Source organism: Anomaloglossus baeobatrachus, chromosome 4, assembly GCF_048569485.1.
Source record: "Anomaloglossus baeobatrachus isolate aAnoBae1 chromosome 4, aAnoBae1.hap1, whole genome shotgun sequence".
Taxonomy (NCBI): domain Eukaryota; kingdom Metazoa; phylum Chordata; class Amphibia; order Anura; family Aromobatidae; genus Anomaloglossus; species Anomaloglossus baeobatrachus.
Window position 1 is genome coordinate 15,673,062 of NC_134356.1, and position 16,746 is coordinate 15,689,807.

The 16,746-nt window shown below is 46.5% G+C and overlaps 1 protein-coding gene across 1 annotated transcript; it reads left to right on the forward strand.

Annotated features, from left to right (window-relative positions):
• Positions 1 to 6,274: 6,274 nt before the first annotated feature.
• Positions 6,275 to 14,831, forward strand: LOC142302623 (E3 ubiquitin/ISG15 ligase TRIM25-like). The gene is made up of 2 exons (XM_075343726.1): positions 6,275 to 7,133; positions 13,298 to 14,831. The coding sequence occupies exons 1-2, from the start codon at positions 6,275 to 6,277 to the stop codon at positions 14,230 to 14,232; spliced, it is 1,794 nt and encodes a 597-aa protein (XP_075199841.1). The 3' UTR covers positions 14,233 to 14,831.
• The last annotated feature ends 1,915 nt before the right edge of the window (positions 14,832 to 16,746 follow it).

Sequence of the window (16,746 nt, forward strand, 5' to 3'; positions counted from 1 at the left end):
CATGCTTGGAGTAGCAAACTCAACAGTCGGGTACATTCTGAGAAAAAAGGAGTTGACTGGTGAGCTTGGGAACTCAAAAAGGCCTGGGCGTCCACGGATGACAACAGTGGTAGATGATCGCCGCATACTTTCTTTGGTGAAGAAGAACCCGTTCACAACATCAACTGAAGTCCAGAACACTCTCAGTGAAGTAGGTGTATCTGTCTCTAAGTCAACAGTAAAGAGAAGACTCCATGAAAGTAAATACAAAGGGTTCACATCTAGATGCAAACCATTCATCAATTCAAAAAATAGACAGGCCAGAGTTAAATTTGCTGAAAAACACCTCATGAAGCCAGCTCAGTTCTGGAAAAGTATTCTATGGACAGATGAGACCAAGATCAACCTGTACCAGAATGATGGGAAGAAAAAAGTTTGGAGAAGAAAGGGAACGGCACATGATCCAAGGCACACCACATCCTCTGTAAAACATGGTGGAGGCAACGTGATGGCATGGGCATGCATGGCTTTCAATGGCACTGGGTCACTTGTGTTTATTGATGACAAAACAGCAGACAAGAGTAGCCGGATGAATTCTGAAGTGTACCGGGATATACTTTCAGCCCAGATTCAGCCAAATGCCGCAAAGTTGATCGGACGGCGCTTCATAGTACTAATGGACAATGACCCCAAGCATACAGCCAAAGCTACCCAGGAGTTCATGAGTGCAAAAAAGTGGAACATTCTGCAATGACCAAGTCAATCACCAGATCTTAACCCAATTGAGCATGCATTTCACTTGCTCAAATCCAGACTTAAGACGGAAAGACCCACAAACAAGCAAGACCTGAAGGCTTCGGCTGTAAAGGCCTGGCAAAGCATTAAGAAGGAGGAAACTCAGCTTTTGGTGATGTCCATGGGTTCCAGACTTAAGGCAGTGATTGCCTCCAAAGGATTCGCAACAAAATATTGAAAATACATTTTTTTTTTTTGGGTTTGGTTTATTTGTCCAATTACTTTTGACCTCCTAAAATGTGGAGTGTTTGTAAAGAAATGTGTACAATTCCTACAATTTCTATCAGATATTTTTGTTCAAACCTTCAAATTAAACATTACAATCTGCACTTGAATTCTGTTGTAGAGGTTTCATTTCAAATCCAATGTGGTGGCATGCAGAGCCCAACTCGCCAAAATTGTGTCACTGTCCAAATATTTCTGGACCTAACTGTATCTGCTTGTAATCATGAAAAATGACAATAATCAGTATCACATAAGAGTGAGAGAACAATAACATAAACTCGAACAATGTAGAGGTACAATTGGGATGCAGCAAAAAAATTGCAACACAGCAAGAAATGAAACACATGATACAAATGTCATAATACAGTACAAGGACAATATAGTAATGACAAATATGGGGTCAGAGTAGGCTTAGACAGCTCTGGTACGAAAGAGATGTCAATCATAAAGTAACATGTGCAGTAGGTGTAGAGCTACAGTATGCATGGCAGAGCTAATGGGTAGACTGACCATAGAAAAAGAACGGAGAAAAAGTGGAGAAAAAGTGGAGAAAAAATGGAGAAAAAGTGGAGAAAAAGTGGAGAAAAAATGGAGAAAAGTGGAGAAAAAGTGGAGAAAAAGTGGAGAAAAAGTGGAGTAAAAATGGAGAAAAAGTGGAGAAAAATGGAGAAAAAAATGTAGAAAAAGTGGAGAAAAAGTGGAGAAAAAGTGGAGAAAAAGTGGAGAAAAAGTGGAGTAAAAATGGAGAAAAAGTGGAGAAAAAGTGGAGAAAAAATGGAGAAAAAGTGGAGAAAAAGTGGAGAAAAAGTGGAGAAAAAAAAATGGAGAAAAAGTGGAGAAAAAGTGGAGAAAAAGTGGAGAAAAAGTGGAGAAAAAGTGGAGAAAAAATGGATAAAAAGTGGAGAAAAAGTGAAGAAAAAGTGGAGAAAAAATGGAGAAAAAATGGAAAAAAAATGGAGAAACAAATGTAGAAAAAGTGGAGAAAAAGAGGAGAAAAAGTGGACAAAAAAGTGGAGAAAAAGTGGAGAAAAAGTGGAGAAAAAGTGGAGCACCCTTTGGTGCCTTTCATGTGGCACTAAGGGGTGCTTAGCTTTGTATTTAGCCAAAAAAATGAAAAAAAAAATGACGTAGGGTTCCCCCTAGTTTTGTAGCCAGCTAGGGTAAAGCAGACGGCTGCAGCCTGCAGACCACAGCTGGCAACCTCACCTTGGCTGGTAATCCAAAACTGAGGGCACCCCACGCTGTTATTTTAAATTAAATAAATAATTAAAAAAAAAAAACACGTAGGGGTCCCCCAAAATTGGATCACCAGCCAAGGTAAAGCAGACAGCTGGGGCCTGATATTCTCAGACTAGGGAGGTCCATGGTTATTGGACTCTCCCCAGCCTAAAAATAGCAGGCCGCAGCCGCCCCAGAAGTGGCGCATCCATTAGATGCGCCAATCCTGGTGCTTCGCCCCAGCTCATCCCGCGCCCTGGTGCGGTGGCAAACGGGGTAATATATGGGGTTAATATCAGATGTGTAATGTCACCTGGCATCAAGCCCTGGGGTTGGTGAGGTCAGGCGTCTATCAGATACCCGACATCACCAACCCAGTCAGTAATAAAAAAAATAGACGACAAACACATTTTTATTTGAAAAAACACTCCCCAAAACATTCCCTCTTTAACCAATTTATTAGAATGAAAAACAAATCCAGGTCTGCTGTAATCCAAGGGGTTGCCATGACGATCCACACTGTCCCAGTCAATGAAGAGCAGAATGTTCCCCATTGGCTGGGAGAGCAATGCAGTGACCTGAGCTAACATCAATGGGTCAGCCCAGGTCACTGCAGGGGAGGACAAGTGCTGCTGTCAGCGAGGTACATTACCTGCGCTGATCTCCAGCACACTGACAGCCCCTGTCACTGAGTTCAATGACCGGCGTCTTCACACCAAGTATCGCGAGAGGCCCGTGACGTCACCGCTAGTCAGTCTCGGGTCGGAAGCGAGAGGTGATGTGCAAGCGGCGGCTATGGAGGACAGTGACAGCGCTGAGGTCGGGATGTCGGGACTTCATCACCGCAGGTAAGCCGAGCGGGATCATGTGTGTGTGTGTGTGTGTGTGTGTGTGTATGTGAGTGTGTGTGTGTGTGTGTACGTGTGTACATGCTGCGGGCAGGAGGGGGCGGAGCGAGCTGAGCGGGGAAGTGTCTGCTTCCTGCACGTAACTAGGATAAACATCGGGTTACTAACCAAAGCGCTTTGCTTGGATACCCGATGTTTATCTTGGTTACCAGCTTCTGGCAGGCTGCCAGCGATGGCTCCTGCACACTGTAGCTGTAAAAAGCCCTGCTTTTTGCTGCTAGAACCGTTCTCGAACGTATCTAGAACTATCGAGCTTTTGCAAAAAGCTCGAGTTCTAGTTCGATCTCGAACAACCCCCAAAATCACTCGAGCCTAGAACTGGAGAACCACGAACCGCGAACCGCGCTCAACTCTACTTATAAGACATACCCTGATTATGTTCAGAAATGGAAAGAACGAATGGCAGAAGCTTACATCATAGCATCGAAAATAGTTACAGAAGAGCAAAACAAGAGCAAAGAATACTATGATCGGAAATGTCATGGAGCGGAATTGATACCTGGAAGTCGGGTGCTAGTCAGAAACATACGTCAGAAAGGAGGTCCAGGAAAGCTTTGTTCGTACTAGGAAGACAAGGTATATGTGATCAGCAAGAGGATGTCAGACACCAGCCCAGTTTATGAGAACAGACAGGAAACGGGAGACAACAAAACTAGAATAGTGCATCGGAACCTGCTACTACCCTGTGATTACCTCCCACCGCAACAAGACATTCCAAAAGTGAATCAACGCCGATCAAAAACAGCAGAGAAAATACCACAGATTGAAGATTCTGAGGTGGACAGTGACCATGAAAGTTCAGTTGAAGATCAAACTTTTGTACTTGAAAGTAAACTAAGTCGGGAAGCTCCAGTATTTGTACAAAGAAACTCAATGGAGGTCAATTTCCAATGTGATGATCAAACACCACTTGCTGGAGACACAGATAGGAATCTAGGATCAGAGGAATCATTGGAACGTACAGAAATTGATGATCTGACAGAAGATTCAGACCCTACAGATATACTACAGATATAGATCATAGAGCATCGGACGAAGTGCTGGAATTGAATTCAGAGGAAGAATCGGTATCAGCGGAACAACCTTGCAAGAGAACTTCAACTCGAGAAGTTAGAAAATCAATGATGCTGACCTATGAAACACTAGGTGAACCGAGCAGAGTACCAAGGACTGTTGAATTGAAACAGGTATCACTGCCTATGGATAAGGTAAGCCTACCTGAGTGGAATCTCAGTGATGTACTGTACCCGAGATTTGACCTGAGTGAATAGACTCTTTGCCTGAACTTAAATTAAAAGACTTTGTAACCACAAAGAATGATAACCGTAGGTGAGACTAGTTAGCATTAGCGGGGTGAAGATGGACGGAAAGCTCCAGCTGAAGAGATGTTGATTGTTAAGTTGTTTTATGTTTTGCAGGAGATCTACAAGCAAGAATTAGTTAGGATCAGATTGTGGTTAATAATGAACATACGATGTTATATGATTTTTAGCACCTTTTTCCATATACACAGATAAGAAACAATAACTCCTAGGATGGGTTAACCAGTGTTTCTTAACTCCAGTCCTCAGGACTCACCAACAGATCATGTTTTGAGGTTTTCCTCAATATTAGACAGGGAATAATTCCATCACCTGTGCAACATTAAGGAAATCCTAGAAACCTGATTAAGGAAAACCTGAAAACATGATCTGTTGGTGGGTCCTGAGGACTGGAGTTGAGAAACACTGGGTTAGACCATCGAGAAAGAATATGAATGTCGGGACGACATTAAATTAGGAGGGAAGAGTGTGACCCATAGAAGCTGTACTGTGATATAGAATCAGCTACCAACTAGCGGGACTAACAATGTGAAAAGGAAACAGGAAGTAGTTGTGGAGCTCCAGGGAATGCTGGGAAAAAGAGAGTGGTGTCCATGACAACCAGGTGAAAAACATCTGTGAGAGAGATTTTTTTGAGGGAACAGACCAGTGGTTAGATCAGTGATTTTCTTGAGAAACAGTCAATATAAATAAGGAGACTCAGGACAGACAAGATTCTGTGTTATCTGAAGAGAGGAGTAGAGGGACAGCACGGACTATTTTCTTCCTACCACACCTCCATTGTATGAGGCGAGTACAGGCCGCACAGTTCTAGACACGCTGTGAAGAGGACGGGTCTGTGAGGAGAAACGCTTTGTATAGAGTTGTTGATGAGTTATCGTATGAAGAAAAGTAATTTCATGTATTGGAAAGAAGTTGAATAAAATCCCAATCATTACCTTCACTTTTGAATTGTGTGATAACTGCCTGAAGATCCGGCCCTCCCTTTACTGTACAGGAGAATAATGGTCGCCCTGTGTAAGATTTCCGTAGGATTCCAGAAGAACTCATGTTAAGTATAAGCCTTCACATACTGAGGGTCGTACTTGCAACACAAGGCATACCCCACACCGAGTCCCAGGGCATTCCCCCTACCCGTGGAGGGTCACAACACCTGGCTGCCCCACTCCATCATCCCCGGGTACTCCCAACTGCAGCGGTGGTACTCCTAATTACCACATACCACGGGTGGCGTCACAAACTCTATAAAATCCCTTGTAAATAACCCCCTTCATTTGAGTGGCCGCACAACCCCAGGGTCCGGAGACTCTCGAGCCACTGAGAACCCGGATCCGAGCAGCTCGGCTGCTGACACGGGGGCGGCACAGTAGGACGTGTCATGCACGCAGGCTTCAGAAGAAGGAGAACTAAGATGGATGATAGAGGAGGCGCCGGTACAAGAGAACGGAGACTTCCATAAACATTAAAAGTTCAATAATTGCGTCATTTTCTAAAATGTTGCCAAATTTCTGATTTTTTCACAAATAAACACAAAAAATATCATCCTAAATTTACCAGTATCATGAAGTACAATATGTCACAAAAGAAACAATTTTATAATAACTAAGATTTGTTCAAGCTCCAGAGTTATTGCCTCATAAGATGACACTGGTCAGAATTAAATTGAAAAAAAAATATTGGCCTGATCAGGAAGGTGAAGAGTGGCTCTGGTGCAAAAGGGTTAATAGACTCTCAGCCGCAGGTTGTACAACGTCACATTTCCTGATATACGCCCTATAACAAACACTTTCAGTTTCCTTTCCTGAAAAAAAACGAAGCCACAAAGCCATGGCGTCTGCTATTCTGAGTGAAGAGCTGCTCTGCTCCATCTGTCTGACCCTGTATACAGATCCCGTAACCCTGAGATGTGGACACAACTTCTGCCGGGAATGTATTGATCGTGTGCTGGATACAGAGGACGAGTCTGGAGTTTATTCCTGTCCTGAATGTAGAGAAGAGTTTCAGGAGCGACCGACGCTGAAAAGGAACATAACATTATGTAACGTAGCAGAACGTTTCCTGTCTTCTCAGCCACATCAGGAGGAGATCACCGGGATCCGCTGCACTTACTGCATTCACTCTCCTGTACCTGCTGTTAGATCCTGTCTGCTGTGTGAGGCTTCTCTGTGTGATAATCACCTGAGAGTCCACAGCAAAGGACCAGAACACGTCCTAACTGATCCCAGCACTTCTCTGGAGAACCGGAAATGTTCTGTCCATAAGAAGATCCTGGAATATTACTGCACTGAGGACGCTGCTTGTATCTGTGTGTCCTGCAGTTTGGCTGGAGAACATCGGGGACATCGGGTGGAGATGTTGGATGAGGCCTCTGAGAAAAGGAAGAAGAAACTGAGAAACATTCTCCAAAAACTGATCACAAAGAGAAAGAAGACTGAGGAAAGAGTCCAGAGTCTGGAGGAAAACAGGAGAAAAGCTCAAGAAAAAGCATCTAGAGAAGCCGAGAGAGTCACTGCCCTGTTTATAGACATCAGGAGACGGGTGGATGACCTGGAGGAGAGGATCCTGAGTGAGATCTCCAGGCGGGAAGAGCAGGTGTCAATGCCACTGTCTGATGTGATCCAGAAGCTGGAAATAAAGAAGGACGAGCTGTCCAGGAAGATGAGGCACATTGAGGAGCTGTGTAACATGACCCTGGAATTGTAGATTCCGGCCAAAATTAGGCACACACACCCCTTTTCCAATTCCCCCTTATCTGCTAATAACCACTCAGACACCAATTTATCTTTGGATAATTTTGGCCATAGCAGCCATTTATTAAACAAATACATAACATGTAATATTTTGCATTGTGGTAAGGTCCTTGAAGCTAAAACCCTGGTGATTCCCATAACCAAGCCATATAACCAACTTGCTCCCAGCCGTTACCCACACTGGCTCAGGAGCACCAAAGTGTAAGGGTTATTCCTTCATTAACCACCAAAAACACCCACGGGGGCCCCGACATACCCCGTCGGGATCCCCCAAAAATCACCAGGTGACCAACCATTCTGCCAATGAGGGGATCCATACCCGGATGGGTTCCCCGAACCAATTTAGAACCAACTTCAAGGACCCACCAAAAACCTGCCACCAGGCCACTACGACCCGATAAACTTCCATATCGCCTCCCACAAAACTTGCAGCCCATTGCGAACTCAAAGTCTTTAGGGAGGGCGGGTGGGACTCTCACTGGTGTCCCAGAGCGGGAAAAGTGCCGCTCCTCCCCCAGCTTCACCTTTTTACTATACCCTGACTTACTCCCCCTCCCCTACCCGTGACATCATGACCTCCACTCCAATCAGTGTCATGCTGGCCTCCACACATGCCCGGGGGGAGGGGGGGTCAGTGCTCCGGCCATTCTTGACCCTGGAATTGTAGATTCCGGCCAAAATTAGGCACACACACCCCTTTTCCAATTCCCCCTTATCTGCTAATAACCACTCAGACACCAATTTATCTTTGGATAATTTTGGCCATAGCAGCCATTTATTAAACAAATACATAACATGTAATATTTTGCATTGTGGTAAGGTCCTTGAAGCTAAAACCCTGGTGATTCCCATAACCAAGCCATATAACCAACTTGCTCCCAGCCGTTACCCACACTGGCTCAGGAGCACCAAAGTGTAAGGGTTATTCCTTCATTAACCACCAAAAACACCCACGGGGGCCCCGACATACCCCGTCGGGATCCCCCAAAAATCACCAGGTGACCAACCATTCTGCCAATGAGGGGATCCATACCCGGATGGGTTCCCCGAACCAATTTAGAACCAACTTCAAGGACCCACCAAAAACCTGCCACAACGAGGGCACCTTGATAACCTTCAAGTGCCTGAGACCCCCCCTCAATAGCAAAGCTCGTTCAATACCTCCCTGCAATCCAAGTGCCCACAATCAATCCGTACTGCATTCAAATGCACCCCCATCCGCCTACCAAAATTCGCCATCCTCTCGCTCCAGCTCAAAAAGCCGAGCTGCGACTCCCACGTTGCAGCCCCCAAATTTTTTGAGATAACCCTATTAACTTTCACCCGCACCTTATTCAGCTTCTCCACAGACCATGCTTTCCGCCCAAACCCTTCTTGGAACAATGTCCCACCACACAATTATCACGCCTGGAAAAGACACCCAGAACCGCAACAAGTCATGCTTAGTATCTTTATCAAAGTGCGAGAAAGCCGCTCACCCAAATAGGTCCCTCAACGCGTAAAACCAAAATGTCAGGGGGCCTGCCCAAATGAGCATAGTTATGCACCCCCTGCAACACCGTATTCCACCCCATATCCCTGATTCCAACCCATCCAACAGGAGCCCTATCCCTCCGACAAAAATTTAGCTGTCTCCTGTTCCTTCTCGTATCCGCTCTCTGTGTTCCCCAGCACACATTAGAATGGCCCAAGATCCAGACCAGGCTGGAAAAACGGGGGGGGGGGGGGGGGGTGTCTGAAAAACAAAGCACTAACAAAATTACCAAGTAGCTCCAATACCACCCCAAAGAATGACACCCCCCCCACCCCCCCCCCTCCATCAGGACCGGTCCTCCGATCAATTGCCCCTGAAACATTGCGAACCCACGACTTACAACGCTGAGACGTCCATCGACCAATCTGTTTAACTGTCTTAGCAGGGAGACCACACCCAGAGGTTTCCACTGCCGTCCCAAGACGAAAAGAATGCAACGCAAACATCGCCAACCAGACCCAATGATTTCAAACATGCCCACAAAACACTAATGAACTAATATCTGGACAAAAAGACCCGTCCTCGAGACATAACAATGGGCCATCCAGACTCGGGTGGACCTTTGCAAAGCTCAAAACGCACTGCCAATGGCACATATCTGATGCCATAACCTTCCCTAATCGAACCCGCATGCCCCCACATTATCCATTTCTGATTTCTGGATCCAAAATTCGATCCCCATGCTCCAAAAATAGGACGTCACTATTACCCAAGCCCCCCGGGGCACGTCACCCTGGGAAATACCAATTCGCCAATACACCAAGCCCCGAAAAACCGCCAACGAAAGGCAAACCGCAACAATGATACCTTAATTCCCTACCCAAACATTCCAATAAGCTAAATCACACAGGCCGTCTACCTATGGCCCCTATGCACACCCTTCAACGCCTGAACTACCCAAAAATTTGTTCCCAATCCTGTACACCTCGCAACCAGAAACCAAATGCCAACCCTGTAATCAAATGACTCAACTTCGTGGAAGACCAACCTGTTATCGCCACTCCCCCGATTTCCCAGGAACAGTCCTAACTGGGAATCCTCATTCATCATGCCACCACCCAACCACCACTCCCAGGAACCCATGTGGCCTAATACGCCGCCCACGTGGTACCAGTCAAACTGCCCGAATCCGTGGTCTTGCTGCTTGAAGACCACGCTCCAAAGCTGCGCAGGGGACTACAAGCTGCTGCCGTCCGCCACTACCGCAACATCCCGGATACAAGCTCACTAAAACAGGAAAGGAAATCCGCTATTAGGTCCTCTATACCTGGTACCTGAGCTGCTGTGCCCGTATTAATTTCCCAACAAATAAAAACCAACCGCCGCAACACCCGAACAACGTGGGTAAAATATGCCGAGCCGTTATTAATCCCTAGCACCACCCCCATATTGTCCCAGTTGAACCGGATCTACTTATTCCACAACTGGTCACTCCCCAAATGGAGTGCGACCATCATCGGAAAAAATTTCCAATAGCGACACATTCCTTGTCAACCCCTCCGCCAACCAACTTTCTGGTCACCAATCCGCACATCACTGACCCTGAAAAAAAGGCCCCGAAACCTGAGTCACCCGCAGCATCCGTAAACAATTCCTATTTGGAATTAACCACTACCTCATCCTTAAGCAACGAACCACCATTGTCCTGCTCCCCAAAAAATTCTCCCCAAACCAACAAGGCCGCTCAATGTTCCTCCGACAAACTTATGTAGTGGAGAAGAGCAAGCACTCCAGCTGTCGCGCAATCTAGCCGACGTGAAAAAACTCGGCCCATTGACCGTACCCGACACGCAAAATTAAGTTTCCCCCAATAGCGATTGAACCTCCTTTAATTGGAACTTCCTCACCCGGCACGCCCTTGCCACCTCAACCTTAAGCGTGGCAACCTGTCGTCAGGAAGCCGAACCTCCCAAGCACTGAGTCAATTACAATGGCCATAAACTAAATACAGGTGTTTGGCCGAACAGTTCTTCCCCAGGTGCCAAAGGCACCCCAAAGCCTCTCACTATCCATTCCATTGCTGCTAGAATTCTTGTGCCTGTGCCGAAACAGCCAAACCCACACACCGACAATTCATCCCGGTAAGGTACCAGTGATGCCAAACCAGAAACATCACGCCCCCCCCCATTCTAAAAAAGAACCAAAGGTTTCAACAAATGTGCACGATACTGCACTACCCATTGGCAAGCAGGGGTCTCCAAAACAATTTCCCTTCCAAAAACAAACTAATAACGAACACAATTTTGGATGAACTGTTAAGAGCCGGACAGCTGCCTCAATATCCATCTATTGCCATCAACATACCCCTCCCACAACTCTTTACCTACTTTTGTAGCCTCATCAAACGACGTATACAACACCTAACGAAGCTCAGCCAGTATACCATCATTCGCTGACCTACCCCTGGGATGACAAATGGTGGATTAGCCGAACTTTACCTGGCTCCTCCTTGGGCCCCCCCCCCCTGAATGACGAAACCACAAAATAAGAAAAGGTAGGGGGGTGACGAACTGTGCCCCCCATTCTCCCCAACGCCACCTCCTTTCCTAACTTTCCACCTACCAGCGCCAAATGCTGATACACCGAGGGAGATTCCAGGTTGTCCCTGGAACTTCAAAAAACAGGGGAAGGAATCCTGAAACCCTCCCCAAAACCCAACCTCAAACCTCAGCTTTGGCCCTAACAGGATCCCTATTTAGATACGGCAGCATCGCAACTAAGCTCACCGGTGTCTGACCCTTGGACATCCCATGGGATGCTCCGTTACAATAGGTGCGGAGATGTCCAAACAACGACAAGTGGCACTGACTTGCCTTCCCCCTCATTAACTTACCAACACGAACTTGACTTCTAGGACCCTGCCTGTCCGTACTGACCACCGGCACCCCAGCTTCCTGACCGGCCGGGGAACCCTGCCCCGCCCTGAAATGACTGCCCATCTCTGGCTGCCGCCATCACCCGCAACCACAAGCCTGTATCCTTCTGATCCCATCTTATGGATGGACGTTCGCCATCCTCAGATGACACTGCTCCTCATAACGTATCCAGGTCTACCCCCCATAAATCCTATAGGCCTCTCCAATGGAGCCCATATAGCAAAACCACTGAAAACTATTCTCTGGCGCCTTTCGCCAATTCCTCATGCCCAAACTGCAACCCCTTAAACCTATAAGCATAAGTCTGAGGAATCAAGTGCCATCGCCACTTCTCCCCATCTTCCTTCTTGCTATCGTCTTTTCCCCCTTTGTCAAAATAAATTTTTGCCACCTCCCTACTCCTTTCAGTCTGAACTGCCCCTAATACTGGGGAAGAGACACTCCCAACTGGACTCACTAGCCGCAATGACGGACAAATTAACCCAAGCCGCCACTGGCGCCGGGGTTTTCCTGGCCCCTAATCCGGTCCCGCAACTGGCGAACGCAACTTCAATTGTGACAACTCCCCACTCAACGCATTCCCCCTAACACCCGCTGGCACCCCCAAACCGAACCCCAGCTGACCCGTCACCCCCCCTTTACTGTGTACCTAAACAGCATGTGAAGACAAACAAAACATGTAACCATACTCACCAGGCTGCACAAAGGTAGAACCTCGCCAGCCGGACCACCTGTATCCTGATGTCCCTCTTGCCGATCTAGCATGCTTGGCTCCTCCCATCCTACTCTGCTCCATTGCTGTTTTAGCCGCGCGGCCCGAGGCCCCGCCGGCCGCATATCCTGGACATGACGATCAGTAGCGCCGACCAACAGGGGGAGCTGCATATTATCCTCAGGGCTCTCCAAGCACGGCCCCCCCTGCTCCGCTCCATGTGGCCCCACTTCCAGACAGGGCCTCTGTAGCCGCAGGCCCTGAATGCCAGGCCCGATGTAGTTCCGACCGCAGCCGCCTGGCTCCGCCCACCTCACAGGGATCCATCCGGGATACTATCGCTGCAGGGAGGAGAGGCTCAGGGCGCTCGGCCGGTACATCACCAGAGCGCCCCGCCGCACCGCCGACGTCACTCGCCGACAAGGCAGCAGCAGGCCCCGCCCCCAACTCCAGCGTAGGCCTGCCGACTGCCGCCGGGCCCAGCCGCCCGTCTGAATTCCTCCCAGGCCGGGGCCTGCCGGACTTCGCAGCTCGCGGCGTCCGGCCTGGAGGGTCCCCGGAGGGGGCTTCCGTGGCGACGCTGGGCCCTGGGAGTCAGGTCCGGTGACCGCCTCTCTGCCAGTCCAGACCTCCGGGGGCGCCGCTGTCGCAGGGGTGCCGTCCCTGCCCCCCCCCCGGACTCCCACCGAAGATCCTTGCTATCAGGCTCTGTAGCCACCTGGGGGAATGGTCCCAGCAGCAGCTCTCCCACCGCTCCAGGAGCTGATCCCCGGCGTCCATAGCAGGTACAGGGATGGGGACTCTCACTGGTGTCCCAGAGCGGGAAAAGTGCCGCTCCTCCCCCAGCTTCACCTTTTTACTATACCCTGACTTACTCCCCCTCCCCTACCCGTGACATCATGACCTCCACTCCAATCAGTGTCATGCTGGCCTCCACACATGCCCGGGGGGAGGGGGGGTCAGTGCTCCGGCCATTCTTGACTGATCCACTGACCATCTTACAGGAACCAGACACCGGTGACTTGTTTGAGGAGGACAGAGGTGATGAGGACACAGGAGGACATGATGGAGGTGATGAGGACACAGGGGGACATAACAAACATGATATAGATGTGGATGTAATTACAGGGATGTTAGATGCAGGTTTCCGTGATATAATGACATTTCTACAGAACATCTCACCTGCAAAACCAAAAGAAATTACAGCACAACCCTCCATTGCCCGATCTGTGACCAGTTACACACAAGATTTACATTTTTCGGGTATAAAATATGGGGGCAGTGATGTAATAGCCAGGACTAAGGGTGATCGGGAGAAGGTAATGGAGGGAGGGATCTATGGGGAGGATCCTGCAGACATATTAATGGATGTAAACACGGCTGCTAATAATCTGCTTATATCAGACGACCTGAAAACTGTGACCTGGACAGGAATAAGACAGAATCGTCCAGAAACAGCAAAGAGATTCCAATGTCCTCAAGTGATGAGCAGGAGGGGATTTACCTCAAGACGACATTACTGGGATGTGGAGATCAGGAGATCACGTTGGTGGAAGGTGGGGATGTGTTACCCCAGTATAGACAGGAGGGGAGGTCAGTCACATATTGGAAATAATAACAAGTCCTGGTTTTTACAAAAATGGCAGGGGTATAATAATCAGTGTTCAGTGACACATAACAGTAAAGTGATCCTGTTACCTCACCAGATCTCCAGTGATGGAGTCAGGATCTGTCTGGATTATGAGGCCGGGCAGCTGTCCTTTTATGAGTTGTGTGACCCCATCAGACACTTACACACCTTCACTGCCGCCTTCACCGACCCCCTTCATGCTGCACTGTGTGTATGGAATGGTTCTATAAAGATAGGAGAAGCTGTGAGGAACCTTCATCATGGAAAAATATCTACCCAGTAACTGGTGACATCACAAGGAGCAGAATACATGATTGGTGAAACATTCAGCCAGCGGAAGGAGCCTCATGAATGATTCTAGAGGTGTTTTTATATGAAATGTTTTTGTCGCATATTTTACCGTTATTCTCTTTTTTTTCCCCCAAATACAAAGAATGATAGACAACAGATTATTCTGCTATCGCTCCTCAGAACAATTTCCGACCATATAAAAATTCTTTTAAAAGTTGCACTACTTTTTTGTAAAACAGGGAAAGAGATGATTTTCCTGAAGCCGTCACCAGAGGAAATGTCCCTGTATGGCCCGAGCCTTATATACGATATCAACCATAAACCTCTCATCACTGGGATCAGTGCAGATCCTGAAAAGAAGCTTCATTAATCTTTAAGGAGCGTCCACACTAGTCGGACATTGTGGGTTTTCTATACATGAATGGAGTGCAGAAAATCTGCAGCTTTTTACAACAGAAGCAAGAAGGATGAGATTTTAACCCATTCAGGACAGGACAATTTTTCTATATAGAGCTATATATAATATAATGTAGTGACAATGACTGATCACTATGATTCTGCAGGTCAATATGAGTGCGGCGATACCAAAAACCGGGTCGTTTATTGATATATTTTAATAGAGAAAAAAAAAATCTCAAATTCAAAAAAATAAATATTTTTTTTTTTTGTGGCACCAGTTTTTTGAGATCCATAACTTTTTTATTTTTCTATAGAGTTGTGTGAGGACTGTTTTTTTGCTTGGTGAAGCCAACAGTTTTATTGATACAAATTTAGTGCCCGCGCAGCAGATTAATCACTTTTTATTGTATTTTTGGGAACTGCGGAAACTGAAAAATCTCAAATTTTACTTTTTCAAAAAGTATAATTTTTAGTTTGTTAGACCAGACTTTTGTGGACTCGGTGATTCCAGTTTTGTTTATTTTTATTGTTTTTATTTTTTTTATTTTAAAACTTGAAAAAAAAGAATGGAGAGGATTTTAAAGTTTATTTTTTTAAGCATTTTTTTTAATTCATTTTTTTACTCCCTCTAGGGGACAGGTAACCACAGTATTGCAATATATAGTATAAATTGCAGTCTCCGTTGAAGCTCGTCCTGTAGCTGCATACACACGCAACCTGTGACGTTCAGTTACTTCTGGGTGCAGGAAGGGGTTAAGAAATGTCATTAACTCAATGTAGAATAAAGTCCCAGATCTTCCCCATGCAACGTGACCGGTCGTGTGGATTAATTCTAGTTATTTTGTGGATTTTTACCCCAAATTAGAAAGAAATCTTCATCAAACCCTCAGTAATTATATTACAAATTTGTATTTGTCACTTCTGTTAAAGGAATTTTAATACTCATATTAACAATAGTCTGTATTCATTATAAGTATTGCTATAGGAATTGTAGTTTCATATAATCGCTGAATATTAGAAGTAATTTTAATACTCTGTACTCATCATTTCTGTATCTACTGATGTATGAGGAGGAGGGAGTTACGGTAGTTATCTCCCCCCTTGCTTATCTACAGTGAAGGAAATAAGTATTGGATCCCTTGATGATTTTATAAGTTTCCCACTGACAAAGACATGAACAGTCTATAATTTTAAGGGTAGATTAATTTTAACAGTGAGAGAATATCCAAAATAATATCCAGACAATCACATTGTATAAATTCTATAAATGTATTTGCATTTTGCAGAGAGTAATAAGTATTTGATCCCTCTTGTAAACAAGACTTAATACTTTGTGTCAAAACCCTTGTTGGCAGCAAAACAGTCAGACGTTTTTGTAGTTGATGATGAGGTTTGATGTCAGGAGGATTTTGCTCCACTTCTCTTTGAAGATCATCCCTAAATTATTAAGATTTGAGGCTGTCACTTCGCAACTCAGAGCTTCAGCTCCTCCATAAGTTTTCTATGGGAATAAGGTCTGGAGAATGGCTAGGCCACTCCATGACCTTAATGTGCTGTATGTTTTGGGTAATTTTCGTGCTGGAAGACCCAGCCACAACCCATTTTTAATGTCCTGGGGGAGGATGGAGGTTGTCACTCAGGATATTATGGTACATGACTCCATCCATTGTCCCATTCATGCTGTGAAGTAGTCCTGTGCCCTTAGCAGCATAGAAACACCCCTAAAACATGTTTCCACCTCCATGCTTGACAATGGGTATGGTGTTCTTTGGGTCATAGGCAGCATTTCACTCCCTGAAAACATGGCGAGTTAAGGTGAAAGAGCTCAATTTGTGTCTCATCTGACCACAGCACCTTCTCCCAATCACTCTCAGTACCATCCAGGTGTTAATTGCAAACTTCAGATGGGTCGGCTGCACATAGGCCTTCTTCAGACGGGGCGGCTGCACATGGGCCTTCATCAGACGGGCCCGCCGCACAAGAGCCTTCTTCAGACGGGCCGGCTGCACATGGACCTTCTTCAGCCAGGTCAGATGCACATGGACCCTCTTCAGACGGGCCGGCCGCACATGGACCTTCTTCAGACAGGCGGCTGCACATGGGCCTT

Bases quoted from the DNA above. Each gene is read 5' to 3' on its own strand.
- LOC142302623 (XM_075343726.1), top strand. From the start codon at position 6,275: ATGGCGTCTGCTATTCTGAGTGAAGAGCTGCTCTGCTCCATCTGTCTG. The intron at 7,134-13,297 runs TGACCCTGGAAT...TCCGGCCATTCT, and splicing joins CATTGAGGAGCTGTGTAACA to TGACTGATCCACTGACCATC.